The sequence below is a fragment of the Micromesistius poutassou genome (genome assembly GCF_964030765.1).
Source record: "Micromesistius poutassou genome assembly, chromosome: 15".
NCBI classification, from domain to species: Eukaryota; Metazoa; Chordata; class Actinopteri; order Gadiformes; family Gadidae; genus Micromesistius; species Micromesistius poutassou.
This window is the reverse complement of record NC_140285.1, coordinates 6,937,557-6,955,619: the sequence shown is the minus strand read 5'-3', so window position 1 is coordinate 6,955,619 and position 18,063 is coordinate 6,937,557. Positions and strand designations below refer to the sequence as shown.

The 18,063-nt window shown below is 42.1% G+C and overlaps 1 protein-coding gene across 1 annotated transcript; it reads right to left on the bottom strand.

Moving 5' to 3' along the window:
• Positions 1–507: 507 nt before the first annotated feature.
• elapor1 (endosome-lysosome associated apoptosis and autophagy regulator 1) lies at positions 508–17,948 on the bottom strand (the record flags this gene model as incomplete). Its single annotated transcript, XM_084479632.1, has 22 exons — positions 508–903; positions 1,404–1,569; positions 2,199–2,377; positions 2,474–2,600; positions 2,860–2,961; positions 3,091–3,184; positions 3,492–3,642; positions 4,059–4,235; positions 4,547–4,804; positions 9,783–9,920; positions 10,029–10,134; positions 11,139–11,229; positions 11,344–11,475; positions 11,773–11,950; positions 13,360–13,448; positions 13,729–13,878; positions 14,059–14,164; positions 14,252–14,332; positions 14,425–14,572; positions 15,249–15,426; positions 15,778–15,898; positions 17,868–17,948. The coding sequence occupies 22 exons, from the start codon at positions 17,946–17,948 to the stop codon at positions 817–819; spliced, it is 2,940 nt and encodes a 979-aa protein (XP_084335758.1). The 3' UTR covers positions 508–816.
• Between the last annotated feature and the right edge of the window lie 115 nt (positions 17,949–18,063).

Genomic DNA, 18,063 nt, shown 5'->3' with positions numbered 1-18,063 from the left:
TATGTACTGTGGGTGTGTGCTGCAGGTGGAGCAAACGAACATGCAGTTGTTTGGTTAATCACAATAGTTAAAAAATATATGTTAATTATTAGTTTCGTCTAATGATTCATGGATCCGTGTAAAAAAAAAAACACTGGACACTGGAGTAGGCCTAAAACATCGACTCATAAAACCGCCTACAAGTTGAATGGAACAACGACACAATTTAGAAGCCATGTAGGAAGAAGGGAAACCGACATTCAGTTTTTTATAAAACTTTTTTTTATGGTTCATAAAATACAAATAATGGAAACTTAAAAAAACGGTTACAACATTTTATCACCCGCTGACAGACAGGATGACACAGCCGAATCTAAAATACTAGTCTATACCACACATAGGACTACCGACATCTTCACAGTCGGCCTATAGGTGAAAATCAAATATTCAATAATAAAACGTGCGAGACAATTGTCCAACATAAACGTCTGTGTAGTTTATGAGGTCTATAATACCTTTAAAGTACATTTTCCCCAATACAGATAGGTCTTCTTTTGTATTGAATATCTTATGTAGGCTATTACACGTTTTGGTACATGTAGCCTACAATTCTTTTGAAATAATACAAATTTCGTCAGGCAGAAAAACACTAAAAAACAATAAATAAAATAAAAATCCTATACTTTCTCAAGTATTGTGACATTGTTTTAGATTGTGTAATCTTTGACCTTTTCGAGCCATCCCTACAGATGCAACTCTACTCTGGTTTATTAGAAACCACCCACGCAAAGCCTGCTAAATGTGGTCTGAAGAACAGGTTCTGCTTGTTCCTCTTATTCAGCAGTCATCCATGTCCTCTTCGTTTCTCAGCAGGCTCGATGCAGACGACTTCAATGGAACCGAATCAAATCCATCTGAAGTCCTCTAAACAAAAGAATCACAAACACAACATTTAAGTATCTTCCTATGCAGAACCGCCGCTAAGCTTTTGGGGGGGGGGGGGGCGTGGGGGGGTTGTACGTCCGCTGGTTGTTGTTGGGGGGGGGCCCCCCAGTCCCTTGGGGCCCTACACGCTCTGCATACTCTGCGTATGGGGAGCGGCGGCACTGTTCCTATGCTTGGTTATATATGTGTGTGTACCTGGACATGAGTGTATGTATGGTGTGTGCATACATTGTGTGTGTGTGTGTGTGTGTGTGTATGATGTGTGTGCATACGGTGTGTGTGTGTGTGTGCATACGGTGTGATATATAGTGAGTGTGTGTACAGTGTGTAAGTGTGTATGTATGGTGTGTGTGTGTGTGTGTGTGTGTGTGTATGATGTGTACGCCTGGTGTGTGTGTGTCTGTGTGTGTATGATGTGTGTATGTATGGCGTGTGTGTGGGAACGTGCGCAGGCGTGTGTTTGGGGGGCTGGTGCTGACCTCTCTGGAGTAAATCTTGGCCTTGTGGAAGAAGGACTTCTTGGTGAGGTAGATGAGGTCGTCCTCTGCGTCCTCCCCCTCCATGATGGCACAGCTGTCGGCCGCTGGGAGCTCACACTCCTCTCTGTCTCCAGCGGTCATCAGCTTGGAGTACTTGTACTCCAGTCTGGGGAGAGACACACGGTGACACAGTGTTAACCAACCGGAGGAGTCCTCATTAAACAGGCCAACCTGCTCTCTTGCCCTTTATTGTGAGGATTCCTCCAGTTGGTAAACGGTGTGTGTGTGTGTGTGTGTGTGTGTGTGCGGTGTCTCTCAGCACACACAGCGTTTACCTTCTGGAGGAGTCCTCACAACACAACCTGCTCTCTGACCTGCTGTAAAGAATGGCACTATGGCAAATGTACAGTTAAGTCTAAAGGCTAAAGTGCTTTCAGACGTCACAGGTGTGACTTCAAATGTTTTAATAGCGTTGAGTTTGCACTTTCATATCGGTCCTTTTTTGATTTTACGGTCTTTCTTTGTTAGTCGATTTCCAATTCTTTTTTTAGTGCAACATGAACATAAAAAGGGTATCTGCAAGTCACATCTCATGCAATAAGAATCTGGTTAAAGATAAGATAAGAGTATAGACCCAGTGGGGGGGAAGGGAAAAGAGAAAGAGGAAGAGAGAGAAAGAGAAAGAGAAAGAGAGAAAGAGAAAGAGAGTGAGAGAGAAAGTTAAAGAGGATGAGAGCGAGCGAGAGAGAGAGAGAGAGAGAGAGAGAGAGAGATAGGGAGAGAGAGAGGTCTTACTTGCGCGCCCTCTTCCAGAAGTAACAGATCACCCCAATGAGCAGCAAAGCAGCCACTGTTCCCGTGGAAACACCAAACTTCAGCCAGAAATCCAGGCTCACGCAAGCATTGACTCGCTGTGCTGGCAGGGAAACCCCAGCGTAACATTGCAGGGGCTGCTGCCACACATAGGTCGTTCTCTACAACACACACACACACACACACACACATTTTTATTTGTAACTCCAATATTTTCTTAAATGTATTGTACATATGATGTGGTTTTAGTTTCCTACCTGTATTCCTTGGACACATGCACTGACGATCTCTCTGTAGTGGTCTGAGGTGCAGAGCGGACATGCAAACTGGCTTCGCCACAAGAAGTGGAAGGAGCAGCCGTTGCATGTCCCCTCCGGACAGGCACTGTGGAAGGACACAATTCAAGATAAAAAGGTGTTGTCTTCTCAGGCTGTTGTTCATTAAATTAACCACAAGGGGCATTGTTAATAATGGAAAATCATATTTTCTTTATGTAGGCTATGGAAAACCCCTAAGGCAAATTCCCCATTATCCTTTTAGAGTACACAAGATGGCATAATGCTGCAGAGTCAGACATTTGCAATACATCACATTCTTTGTTAATTCAATGACCCTGATCAGGTGTGTAGGCGTACTTACTTACCTGGGTAGAGAGATTTGGTGGCTGGCCGTCACAGTAGGATCACATCTCATTCTGATCGTGGTCGACCGGCCCTGTTTACAAGCCTGCGTCGTCTCACTGGCCCTACAGACACAATGATCCATTCATCTCATAATATCCAAAGCAATTTAGTTTGTTTTAATGTCATTGATTAATCTTGCATCGTCACAATAAAACATGCATAATAGACAAAATAGAAATCAGCTGTGTAACCTGTAATAAAATATGACATCAGGCAGACCGATGTCCACAGGGAACATGTTCTCAAGGGAAGAAATGTGATCTAGGGAATTTTCTGTGGTCACTCCTGCACAAAGACAAAGACACACATGTCATCACGTTATATATGTCATCTGAATATACATATTTGTAAATATTTTACATCAGTACATTGCTATACTTATTACTCATGTACAATATGCTACATAAAATGTTTTCATTGCAGACTTAGACAGGCATATAGACAGACAGACATTTATATAGACTGACAGAGAGAAAGATAGATAGATAGATAGATAGATAGATAGATAGATAAACAGAAATACATGCAGGCAGATAGATACATATACAGATGTACTAGCATAGGATAACATGAAGCAGCTCTCAAGCCTTACCCAGTAACATGTCGGCGATCACAAAGGGCTGGGAGGAGACCAGTCCCTGGCCCCTGGTGTCGGAGGGGACCACCATGGACTGGCAGGCGTACCCTCTCACCTCTCTCCGCTGCTCCGTCACGTTGTCCACACACACGGCCAGCTGTCTGTCCTGTGGGGAGAGGAGGAGGCCACTGGTGGTCAAACATGCATAATGACATGGCTGCAGGGCAGGGTAGCGTGGTACCTCGGGTGGTCGGAAAAGGTACAGGGTTGGATCCTGAATGATCATGTTCAGGTGGTGTAGTTTGGGTTGAGACAGTGGGCCCTGGAGGTGGGTTGTTTAGGCTGGGGGTGGCTGTCTGTGTGCTGGACCATGGGGAATTAAACTCAGTGCCTTTTTGCTAAGAATTGAACTGTAGTTGCTCAAAAATGAGCTATGGACTACACACCTCCATTTGATAGCCCTACCTGCTCAATGTCTTAATGTCCTGTATCTGAATTCTGAGTCACTATGGATGAAAGCGTCTGCTAAAATGAAGATGAAACGTTAAATATGAATCTATAATAATCCATATGAATTCCCACCTCTTTCCCACACAGCCCGAGGTGGAAGTGCTGGAAGTATCGCAGGCCTCGGCTGGTGAAGCGGGGGCTGCTTCTGAAGCCTGTGAGGTTGGCCAGGGAGGAAAAGTTGTAGTGCAGGAGCTGGCCTGCTCCGCTCTGCACCTGTAGGGTACAGTCGCTGACGCAGGCTGAGCAGGCCTGGAGGTCAAACAGGAGGAACAGACCTCGATTAGTTAGACCCTCTCTGGATCTGAAGAGTTGTAACCGCGGATAAGGCATCATTCCTCTTTTTGTGGCCGCATTGCTTCCATACTGATGGGTGCAGCTGCTAAACCTTCATTTCCCCTGGGGGAATGAATACAATTGCTTGGCTAGGCTAAAGAAGAAGTTGATATATACCATATAGATATGAACCATATAATAATAGCAGTAAATAAGAACTCCACATTCATCCTAAGGCCTGAGGCCTGCACTAGTGAACGGTCCCCACTGTGCTCCCCGCTCCTGACCTGGTTGCTGGAGGTGTTGGGTCCACAGGGGATGCAGGCCTCTCTCCCCACCGTCTGCTGGGGCCTGATGATGGTGTTGGGCGGGCAGCTCTCACACACGCCTGTGCCGTTGACCATGTAGTGTCCGGGCGGGCAGGGCACGCAGGCGGAGAGGTCCGACGACCCTGCTGCACACTGGCGACACCGGGAGGCCACGCCGTCAACGGCGTTGGTGATGAGGACAGAGTAGATCTTGGCGACGTCGCTCGTGTGGTTCCTCTGTTGACAGTAAAGGTAGAGTTATGGTTGGATGTTGACACAACGCAAGAGGGTTTACGTGTGTGGGCGCATGTGCTTGCACATGTCTTCAGTAGTTCCTTTGGTTCCCCATAGTTGTTTCACATAATCGGTAGTGTTCTCTTTCAGTGAAGTGATGCCATGGTATAACTTGCCTATGCGGCCTTTATACTTCCGGAGTTATAAGCATCAATAAATATATCAATAACAATTGGTGGCTCTCTTGGATTAGAACCTTCTTTTTAAACAAAAATAATCACTAAGCTGTGAATACCTGTTAAGCCCAAAATATATGCTGTTTGTATGCAGAGGATGCACTGATCGCAATCATGGAACCAGCCAAAACCTGGTTCCATGATTGCGATCAGTGCATCCTCTGCATACAAACAGCATATACTTCATACTGTGGTCCTCCAATAGATATATCCTATCATTCTGTCCATTATGCTTGGGCCAGAGGTGCGAAGAATAAATTCAAGAGACTGGGGCTAGCGGGAAAACCTTGGCCGCAGCATCGTAGCAGAGTAATGGACTTAGGAAGGCTCCTATTAACCTCTATTCTTGCAGTGGGAGAGGAGTAAAATGCCTGAATGCAATGTATACAAACTCTACTAAAGCCGCAACTGTTGATTACTAGATAGACAAATCCCCATCAAACCAACTCCTAAGCTATTTTAGCATCTATACTGAGAACAATAGAGCTAACTTAGTCCTTAATCTGCTTTACAATATGTAAGGCTCTTGTTACATTGCCTTGAGTTGTCTGTTTGTTATGAATCCTATTTGGTCCGTATCTACTAAGGAAGGCCGTCCTCTGTGTTGAGATGATGGCGTAGTGTTTACAGTCTGTTTAAGACACTGATAGGTCTATATCCTTTACAGTCCATCATATCCTAGTGACAGCTGCTTTACTACTGTTTGCCGTATAGCATATCACAAGTGTCGTAAAATGGCGTAACACTAAAATATGGGTTGATCTCTAAGTTATGTAAACAGGGAATGATAGACGCCTATAAATATTTATTTTAGAATAATTACTGAATACTTTTGGTTGTTGTAGCTAATAAACTAAGAAGCTGTTGAAGCATATTATTATTATTATTATTATTATTATTAATAATTTATTTTTGTTTGTTGTCATCTGATGGCCTCATAAAGGCCCAATATATTACTTTTAGTAGACATGGACCTTTCATTTTGATATACCTGCATTATGCTGAGCCATGTAGACTGAGCTCAGAACCTTTTTCTTTAAAAAATAATTTAAAAAAAATATATATATATATATATGTATATATATATACATTATAATTACTTACTTGGTTAGTGCCATATGTGCTTTCTGCAATGCCGTATGTGCTCTCCTGTCCTGTGTGTGTGTGTGTGTGTGTGTGTGTGTGTGTGTATGTATGTGTGTGTGTGTGTGTGTGCTTATGTTTGTGTTTGTTGCTCTCCTTCTGCCTCTCTCACCACCTGTCCCTGCCTGCTACAAACCACAACATGCGATGATGCTTGGTGTGCATTTCTACTTCCACATCATATGCATGTTTACTCAGTTATTTTGGATTAATGAATTGTGCTAAAGGGCTGCATATCATTCATTTGAACATTAGGAGTTTACCACCTAAAATTGATTTACTGAGAGCCTGGCTTACCTATAATAAACCCCATGTAATCACTTTGTCTGAAACTTGGTTAAACAGTAATATTCCTGATGATGAAGTCAAACTCGATAATTATGTTCAATTTAGGAACGATAGAGGCTCAAGAGGTGGGGGCCTCCTAACATATGTATCCTCAAATTTGACTGCAGAACTTGTTCTTCCAAATGAGAATCCCCAGCATTTTGAATGCCTCTTCGTTAAAATAATTTTTCATGAAAATAAACGACTAATCATTGGAAATATTTATAAACCTCCATCTGCTTCAGCAGAAACTACTGATTGTATCCTGTCTACCATTAATTCTTTAGATTGTACCAGTGAAAAAATCATATTAGGTGACTTCAATTCTAATTGGCTGGATCGCTCCTCTCAAAAAGATCGGAACCTCTTCAACAGCATAAATCTAACTCAACTCATAACTGAACCCACTAGAGTCTGTCCCAGCTCTTCCTCTTTGCTTGACTGGATTTTAGTTTCCCATCCTGGCAGAATTTTACAATCTGGGGTCTTACCTGACTCTTTTAGTGACCACTCTATGGTTTTTTGTATTTGGAAAATCAAAGTGCCTCGTCTTCCTCCTAAATTGATTAAAGTAAGACAATTTAACAAAATTAATCCTGAACATTTCATTCAAGATATAATAAACATAAACTGGGAGAGATTTCAATTAATTCCATCTGTTGAAGATGCGTGGAATTTCTTCTATACCGAGTTTGTCGAGATAATTAACAAGCATGCTCCTTTTATTTCAATTAAGGTCAAGGGTCGACATCTACCTTGGATCAAGGGAGATCTCATACACTTATTCAAACAAAGAGACAAGGCCTGGAATAAATACCGTAAAACAAAGGATGCTGCTGACTGGAATGCTTATAAGGAGTTAAGGAATAAATGTAAAACCAACACAAGAAATGCTAAAGCAAACTACTATAAAGACTGCTTATCAACTGACTTTAAAAACCCGAAGAAATTTTGGAAGAGAATCAATTCTATAACCAATAAATCCACAAAAAGCCCTACAACGCATATTAGACTAAACAATCAAACTGTGAGTGAACCTTTATTAATTGCAGAGGCATTCAGCCAGCACTTCTCTTCAATTGACAGCTCTCCATCTGGTTACACTTACTCTGGTCTTACCTCGAATCAGACTAGGTGTAGCAGCTCCTTTTGCTTCAAAACCATCTTTCCAATAGATGTTCAGCGGGTTATTGATAGCCTAAGCTCTGAATGCAGTGCTGGTCCAGATGGTCTGGAAATTAAGTTCTTTAAACTTGCCTCTTATGTTTTGTCATTTCCACTGGCTGACTTATTTAATTTATCTTTCGCAACTTGTGAAACACCGTCATCATGGAAAAGCGCTAGAGTAACCCCTCTTCATAAAGGAGGTGACACCTCAGACACCAATAATTATAGACCAATCTCAATCATCAATAGCATAGCAAAAATATTTGAAAAACTAATATTTAATCAATTATCTAAATATCTTGCTGACCATAACATATTATCGCCACACCAATCAGGTTTTCGACCTAATCACTCAACCACCACTGCTCTTCTAAAATTCACAAACGATATACTGTCAGCTGCTGATAGCAATATGCCTACAGGTGCTATATTTATTGATCTTTCAAAAGCATTTGATATGGTTGATCATTATCTTCTACTAGATAAACTGTATGCTATTGGTCTTTCCATTAACTCTCTTTTATTTTTTAACTCATTTCTTCATTTTAGAAGTCAGTGTGTCTCCTTTCAGGGAAGTCATTCAGAGTTCAAGATCATTGATAAAGGTGTTCCACAAGGCTCATCCTTAGGTCCTCTTTTGTTCTCAATTTTTATTAATGATCTTCCTCAAATCTGTTCTGACTGCGAAATTCATTTATATGCAGATGACACTGTATTATACTTTTCCAGTTCTGACACTTCACAAATTCAATATTCTCTACAATCTGATTTCAATCTGGCTCAAATATGGTTCTCTTCAAATAAGCTTCTGTTGAATAAGAAAAAATCATATAGTATGTTATTTTGCACTCGACCTGATCCTTTGTTATTAAGTAACTGGTCTATTAATCTTCTTGATGGAACAACAATAGATCAAATTGAAGAATTTAAATATTTAGGCCTCTGGCTTGATTCTCAGCTATCCTTTAAACCTCATATAAACTCAATCACCAAGAAAATATTTGGCTGTCTGAAATCACTCTATCGTTCTGTTGACTGCTTCTCTCAAGAAGTCCGGAAAAGACTTATAATGCAATTACTACTTCCAATATTGGATTATGCTGATGTTATTTATGGTAACACCACTGAAACAAATCTCCGTCCTCTTAATGTGCTATATAATAGTCTTTGTAGATTTGTGCTCAGATGTCCTTTTAGAACCCATCACTGCCTAATGTATGAATCCCTGAACTGGCCTGCTCCTAAGTCCAGAAGGCAATTCCATTGGTCAATTTTTACTTTCAAATGCATCTATTTTAATTTCCCTTCATATTTGAAACAACTCTTAATTCCTTTTACTTCTCAATACAGTCTACGGCACACGGATCACCTGTTTCTAGTCACACCTAAAATCAAAAAAGAAATTGGTCGTCGGGCGTTCAAATTCAAAGCTCCATCAGAGTGGAACAACCTTCCTTCCTCACTTAGGTCTATCATTTCTTTTCATATCTTCAAATCATCTTTAGCTACGCATTATAAAACATCCTGCTCTTGTTTCTGATCTATCTTACCTTTTCTCTCTAGGACTCATTCTACTCATACCTGCTTTCATTTTGTCACTATACTGTATGTGTATCTACAAATATGTACTGTATATTTGACTTGTGTATGCAAGAAAATGTATTTATATTGGTGTATAGTATGCTTTTCAGTACAAATGTCTACCTTCATTTTATTGAGGAATTTTTTTATTTATGTATTTTTATTTATTATTATTATTATTTTTTGATTGTACTCTGTAATATTGGCTGGTGAGGGGTGGGGATGGGGGGGGTAGCTTTGGGGAGCAGTGTTGGAGTGTGCATGGGTGTGTGAGTGTATGTGTTTGTCCTTGTGCTTATGTGTTTGGATTTATGTTTAATACTTACTTTTGCTATCTTTGTATTGTTTTTATTGTAAGGACCCCCTCGAAAATGAGATGATACATCTCAAGGGGCTATCCTTCAAATAAAGAATAAAGAATATCCTTTCCTTCCTTGGGTATAACGGCTATCCTCCTTCCAGCAGGGGGAGGATGAATATGTGTGTACACATGTGTGTATAAGGATGAATATGTGTGTGGGACTGACCGTGCCATGCGACTGCATGCGTCGGAAGGCCCAGGTGAAGCTGGTGGTGATGTTGTCCTGGACCACGTATGAGTAGGACTGCTTGCCCGTGGTGCCGTGCCATTTCTCCACAATGTGCTGGTTCATCTTGCTGTACCCCTGAACACCAGACCCACAAATACCACGTTGAACACATTCAACTTACAGATAATAATAATAATGTTTCTGACGTTATGTATCACGTGACATGTTGGTGTTCATCCTCACTGCCAGGAAGTCCAGCAGGCAGTCGGCGGTGCAGGTTGTCTCGAAGACGAAGGTGATCCGGGACAGCTCGGTCGCTTCATCATCTTTGGCCGTGGATGAAGGCAGCCTTTCAACAAGATGTTATATAAGTTTGTGAGAGCTCTTTGCTGCTATAAAAGCCAACTTATGCACACCAGCTGGCATATGATATAGCTCTGTGTGTGTGTGTGTGTGTGTGTGTGTGTGTGTGTGTGTGTGTGTTTTTATGCATGCGTGTGTGTGTGTGTGTGTGTGTGTGTGTGTGTGTGTGTGTGTTTGCGTACATGCGTGCGTGTGCATGCTCTTGCGTGCATTCATGTGTATGTATGTATGTATGTATGTATGCAGTGTGCGAAATACCCTTCAATATTCGGGGGGGTCCCCATCTCCCGATTGTTGCGCAATATCAATCTAAATTTTTCTCATGCAGTAGGCCTATAGCATACTTAGCAGACGTCAAAGTACTTTGTGGGCGGAGTTGATTTTTGACAGTGAGTTTGCAGTCTCCGCTGAGACAGATGCATGACCACATGAATTTCAAACTTCAAATGGCTCAGTTTATGGCCAAATAATATTATATAATAATATATACCATTGTCAATTGCACCGGGCGCACGATAGGGCCCTTCTTCTGTTTGGCGCACATGGCTAATTTGCATACACGCACAGGACTGGCTTGCTCTGCTTGGCAAAAAATAGAACATATTTGTGAAGAAATGTATAAAATTCTGAATACTGGACATGGTGAGCTTAAACACATTTAAATTACCATTAGTGACAATAAAAAAAAAATATATATATATATATACATATGTTTTTTTTGACGAAATTTGAGACCCCCTTCAAATTTTGCTTTTGAGGCTTTCAGGGGGTCTCATGGGTTAATTGGGGGGGCCCAGCCCCCTGGACCCCCCCGTATTTCGCACACTGTATGTATGTATGTATGTATGTATGTACTGTATGTATGTATGTGTGTTTATGTGTGTGTTTGTGCGTGCGTGTGTGCGTGCCTGCGTGCCTGCGAGCGTGCATGTGTGTGTGTGGGCGTGGGCGTGGGCGTGTGTGTATGCATAGGTGTGTGCTGGCCCTCACCTGTATCCCGGGACATCGAGAGTCAGGACCAGAAAGTCGGAGTCCTGCTCTCCGGGGACGGTGTAGATGTAGTCTCCGGCCACCTCCCACCCTGACACAACCACACATCATGACATCAATTAAGAACCACAATGCTTCACCACACGTATGTCGTAGCCCCTTCCTCTCAGCTCTTTGGGCTCTGATAGGTGGAAGCGCGCCTCACCTGTGCTCTTCTCCATGTTGAAGGTGTATTCTTGACGCAAGGCATAGCTATCCATGTTGCTGGGCATGGTGTTCCACCATTTGTACTCAAAGCCGACCACAGGCTCCGTACCAGCGGGACACTTCGCACAATCTGGCATCGTGTTGGGAATCGAGGCAGAGGATATGAAAGACACAAGAAGAAAAAACAAATTGAAAAAATGATTAAGGCAATAAGGAGTTATTCATCCATGTTCCAACTAGGACCCTAAACTGACAGAGCATTACAAATCTGTATTGTATATTGCATTATATTGAGTGCTTCAACTTAAAGTTATGAATTTACTGGTAACACATGACATATTACACCATATTAAACAATGTTATTCAATGCGTCCATTGAGACACACGATTGAAGGCTTCAGAGATGGTGGTCGAGGAGGTGCCCCACCTGTTCCGTTGGAGTAGAAGTCATCGGAGCAGGGTAGGCAGGCGGAGGCGTTGGTCAGGAAGAAGCCTGGGTTACAGGGAGGGCAGGCGGTCAGCTGGCCGGAGGCGGGAAGAGCCACTGCTCCAGGGACACTCTCACTGCAGATCTTTGGCTCCATCCACTTGTACATGATCTGGGTCTGACGAGAGATACGGGAGGAAATCACCAACCATTGTTTATTTGATTACAATCCCTAACCCTTTAATTGTTGTCGTTCTGTTGGGACACCCACATTTTGAGTCTTAGATTAATAGGCCTAATGAATACGGCTTATTCAAATCACAACGTCGAACATAGAGCCCCAAGTCAGTAGACTCAATAACTGTCCACTCTAACTGGCTGTGCAGCAGTGTGATGTAGGGCTGTCTAAATTGCTAAAAAATGACGGTCGAATATTCCCTCTAAAAAAAACACATATATTCAAACTATTTGAATATCTATATTTGTGCATTATGTCAATGACGCGCATTACGTCAATAACAGGACAAACTAATACAACGAGACATAACTACTTGTATAGGTAGTTTATTTAAGTTCAAACATATTTGACAACATATTACCTACACAAAAATAAGTAAATTAACTAATGGCCAAGACCGCAGACCTCGTTCTCGCTCGCTCACTAGCTCACTTCTCTCTCTCTCTCTCGCTCCCCCTCACTCTCTCTGCGCATACTGGTTTAAATAAACAACAACAATAAACAAATGCTGAGTGCTGATCAAGAGTTTTGTGCAAGCAATTTAAGGTCCCGACTCTTGTCGCTTGACTCTTGTCTCTTGTCTTGTAGTGTTCTGGTCGCCCACTCGCAAAGCAGACAGCAGCACCGCAGCTGCCGTGGGTGTGTGTTTTTCCACATTTGAATATTGATTTTCACCTTTGAATGTCTGTTTTTAAAAACTATTCGAATATATATTCAAATTTAGAATATTCGTTGACAGCCCTAGTGTGATGCGACCTAGGGTAGGTCGGCTCGGCTTGGGTGGCATACATTGACTACAGATATGTCCAGGTTGTGGTAAGCTACGAGCTAGTTGAAATGTTACACATTGACACTACTCTAAAGTAGGAGAATTAATGTGTGAACGGAGCCAGATGAACAGCTTTGATGAGCACTGTTTGCCAGGACAGCTGATAAGGCCACCAAATAGTCACACCAGATGGTCGCAGCTGAGGTGCACTGAACAGCATGCACACACACACACACACACGCACATACAAACAGGTTTATAATTGACATTGTTCCATAATTGTCTTTTTCCTTGAATATGTCATAAGCTGACCTTTAAACTGAAACTTGAATTTAGCTCTTTTGTTGTAGCTCCTGTTTCTGCATTGTATTTAACTTATTTAACGGATGTTGCTTAGTGCTTAGTTTTTATGTAACTTTATTTAACAGCTACTCCCATTTTGATTGTATTCTTGCCGGTCTCTCCTGAAAGTCTAACCCTAAATGACTGAAAGTATCGAAAATGCAAATGTAATCCAAATTGTGATCCAAACTCTCCCCGTCACGACCCATGCAGGTCGTACAGGGTTTGAGCTTAGTACCTGTCCCCTGGAGTCACACAGGGTGTGAGTGTAGAAGTAATCACTGTTTGTGCATGCAGGTCTCGCTTTGCAACTCCCCGAACCAGCCTCTGGGGAAACATTGGCACAGTCAGAGAAAACAGCCTGTGGGCATGCAGAAAAAACACATCTCATACATTAAGATTCGGAGATAAGACACACACACACTTTACAGGTGCATATTTGCATGGAGATAACCTGGCCTTTATGTGGACTCATGCAGGACAACAAGCCTGTGGTATAGTTAAGTATAGTATAGTATAGTATAGTATAGTATATCTACTTTACCATCGAATTAATGAAAATATAGAATGAAAGCGTTTTTTTAAATTCTGCTCACAACAAACCTACCGGCGTACGCATCCGGTTCACACTGATGGCACACGGTTGCGCCCTTGTTGGAGTAGGAGTCTGTGGGGCAGGGGCCACAGCGCGCGGACCCTATCTTAGCACTGTAGGTGCCCGGCTTACAGAGGAAGCACTCGGACGTGTAGGCCACCCCTGGACCATGAACAGGAACCAAGATGTAATTATTAACAGACAATGGTGTTGGTGTTGGTGTTGGTGTTGGGGGGGGGGGGTATGTATTTAGTGGCGTGAGCTAGTCAAACAAAACAGACTTGTGGTATAGGGTTAGATACAGCAACATGATAACTTCTCTATAAATCACTGATAACGGACCTGAGATGGCGATGTTCTTCAGCAGAACAGATTTGACAGAGGTTTCCTGCAGAGCGTACGCTGTGGTTCTCCAGTACAGGACGTTGGTGCCTTGGTTTAGTTTCGCCTGGACACAGAGGGAAGTGAAACAGATTGAAGAGCATCCACAGACCATAGCCATGTAGGACGAGATGTTGTGGGTTCACAGGCTTACATTATACTGACTCCAGTCGGCGTCGGATAGCTTCACGAACCGGCTCTCCGTGTCCGTCGACTGGCACTGGTCATTCTGGACCTGCACGACCCAGAGAGAGACGGACAGAAAGAAGTTAACAAACCCAACAACCTAATCTAACCGATAACGACAATATTTTGACTGTTACTTACGAAGAATTCAAAGTAGATGTTGTTGTCGGGGTATAGATATTCAAAGGAGACGGCTCCGGCTTTCTTGAGGTTCACAGCAAAGGACAAGGTGGTGGTGCACTCGTCTACGTTTGAGGCTATGTGATCCCCCATGGGAACCCACGAGGACCTGGGGGAAGGCACCACAAGCTGTTTGGTACATGTCCGGAAACTATCTTTACACATGTCTCTGTATATGACACTGGGCAGGATGCTGTAGTAGTGGCTAGGTGTCTGCAACCTTCATTATAAAGAGACATTTTTGGTCCCTCTCCCACTAAATAAAATATATCTGGAGACACAAAACATATTTGACCCCTAAAATGAAGATAAAACAGTCTATAAAGTTGTATATAGTTAAACTATATATAAAATAACCAATAGCCTATAGTTTGAAATTTGTAGTTGTAGGATTTTAGTTTATTTTGGTTGACAAAATATATATAAAAATATATATTTTTTTTTTTGTTTGTGTCACTAGTATGACCTTGATCTCTAGAAAAACGAAAAATAACTATCTAAATATTATTATTTTTGAAGCTACGGGGAGCCACTGCAGAGGGGTGGAAGAGACGCATGGGGCTCCAGAGCTGCAGGTAGCTGACCTCTGTGCTGGGGGTTCTGCTTAATGGTACTGGGATCCACCCCTGATGAGGGGAACATACCAGTAGGCATCCTTACATTCTGCCTGATGACATCTATCTGAAATCGTCTATCTGTCTCAAATTCACTCTCCAAGTCACTTTGGGTAAAAGTGTCTGCTAAATTTAAATGAAAATATGAAATGAATGTGAGGACAGACTCACTTGGAGCAGTTGGTCTGGGAGTCATCGTCGATGCTGACGCCGTGCGTGACGAAGCCTGCCGGCAAACTGTCCCACTCGTCAAAGGCCACCCCAGTGCCCAGAGAGTAGCTCCCTGCCGCACACTTCTGGCAGCTCTGGCTGCTCATCTCCAGGAACTCCCCATCCATACACGAGAAGGCTGCGCAAAGTAAGAAGAGAATGACAGAAAATGGGTGCGTGGGGAAGAGTGCAGAGACGTACAGGAGGTAATTTCTGTAAGATGAACATGTGTGTGTGTCCCCTGTCTCGCTTCCGCTTCCACAGAGATAAGATGGAAGATCATCAGCATGGATACTGCTCAAAAGTAGTCCAAAAATCGTGACTCATTGTGACTAATTACTGTATAAACAACAATTAAAGACCATGGCACCAAGTTTCTGTCAAATAATGGGGCAAAAGGCTGACCATTTATTTTGGAAAAACATTACTCTGGCCTTGACCTTCAAAGGATGAAGTGTCCTGGGTAACGTAGTCAAGGGATGAAACTCACTGCAGTGGGTGCCTTTCACAGGATCAGGTAGGCCTGTACACGTATCGAGCTTGTTGGGGACAGCCACTCTCCACCTGGACTGATGCATATCACACTCTGTGTACTCAAAGTGGTAGTCCGACTGGAAAAAGAGAATTACAATTCATGCAAATTAAATTACATGATAAGAGCGGAGGATGCAGTTTGAGCATTAAAAAAAACATGTTCTGTAAATGTATGGTAGGGTGATTATTATTATGTGTTTTTCAGTTTGCTGTAAACCAAGTCAACCTCTTTTCCAAATAAAGTTGGGAGCCAATATTTACCCAAGAAAGCCGCCTCACCGGTTGTCCCAATAAGTTCTTCTTCTATTCTCTAATCAAGGAAGTACATCTGTTCTACCTAAATCCCTCCGGGGTTTACTGAATGAGTCGGGGGGAGATGTTGTTTGTGAACCAGTCCTTTTGTCAACAGTTGTTGTTGTTGTAGAAAAGAGGCCTTTCCACGGTGAGACAACAAACACCACACCGCTGCTTTGAGACGCAGTAACAGTGGTTCATTAACAAACAGCACCCCACCCGCAATGCACTCAAATGATGCTCATCGCTTTTATTTTGTCCATATGAACCCTTCATAAATGCAGAGTAGGCAGATAGATTGACCTAAGATGTTGTTACTGACAGCCTGGCTTTACCTTGCTGTAGGTATTAAAGCCACTCAAGGCCAGTTCAAACCACATGGGATGAACAGTTTGATAGTTGACCAAAATGCATCAGCAGATGGTAGTTATGTTTCTGATCAGTGCTGCTGGGGCTGAGATATCTCCTTACCCAAGGGGTCCACGTCCCGAGGATCCAGCGATCAATATGAATAGAAAATAGGAATAAGAATAGGCACTCACAGCCCCAACCGCTTGCTATTAACAAACATGAGGAAACCAGGGCAACAGGACATTGGGATCAACTCATGGTCAAATGAGTTCTGGTGGTAGGAAACCCATTTACCTAGAGGAGCAGCTGCTGCCCACGAGCTTGCTGACATTTCACTTTTAAGCTCAGTCCCCTTGAAATGTAGGCGCTAGAGTTGCCATAGAGGGCCTTTGGCGTCAATACCATGCAGATAAGCCTCGACACAGTATCTTTCTGCCATAAACGTTCTGCCATAAAGAAGTCTACTACTTAATCAAATGCAGCAGTTGTAATGCAAATATTTAAAAGTAGAATACCAGATAAGTACTGAGTTGTACTTTAGGTGTTACAACTAGGAGTTACAAGTCTGGTAGAACACAGCATAGTACCATATTTGGTAACACAATGTTAACACAATGATGTTAAAACAAAATCCATTTGTAAATCCATATATAGTGGCTTGACTTCAACATCAAAAATATTCTTCACGACTATACTTATTTTCAAAAGTATTGATGAAACCGTCCAGTGACCCACTTCACCAAACCAATGAGTCATGACATTCGATAGATTGCTGAACACAAACATTGCTAACAAACATGCTAACATATGTTAATTTCCCACATGTGTCACCTATTATGTAGAAGTGTTAAACAAGCCCCTTTCAGTCAAATAACTATATTTCAGGAACCCTTTTAGAAAAATACATAAATTCTAGGTAAATTATGAAATCTGAAAGTGAAACATTAAAATAAGGATATTTAAGACGCAGCTGTTTGACGACCCCATTTTTTTAAAATTATATTTAGGCCTACTACAAACAGAAAGTGTATGTATGTGTATGTGGCCTATGGCCATGGTATTTCAGATATTTTTTAAATGCTGTAATACAACAAAATAGAATATTAAATTCAAACTTCAATATCTCTACAGTAATAGGCCCCTCTTGCTCATTCTCACATATTACATCTGATATTGTTCAATTTCAGTTCAAGCATAGGCCTAAAGCCAACCATAACCTAATAAGTTGCAGTCATTTGCCTTTGAAAATGAAATGATAATACATTACTAAAAAGAGGTGAACACGGGTCTTTCTCTCACACAAGCTCTATCTGACCGTTTAACAGTTGTGTTCCTTGTTCATGCAGAACAATATAAAACAAATGCTAAACATAGAGAAAGTTATTATTGTTGACATCTTACCTCTTTACACAAAGGCAATTCCGCATTGATATGAGCAAATAAATGCCATATTAAAAAATAACCGAAATGCGCTATGTGCATGGTTGCTGTTCCCAGGTCCTCCCGGTCCTTCTGTAGTTATGACGCGACACGAGCCATGACAGAGGGGCCACAGGTAGGCGCGGCTCTACTTTTTTTTTTGAACGCAGGTAAACAC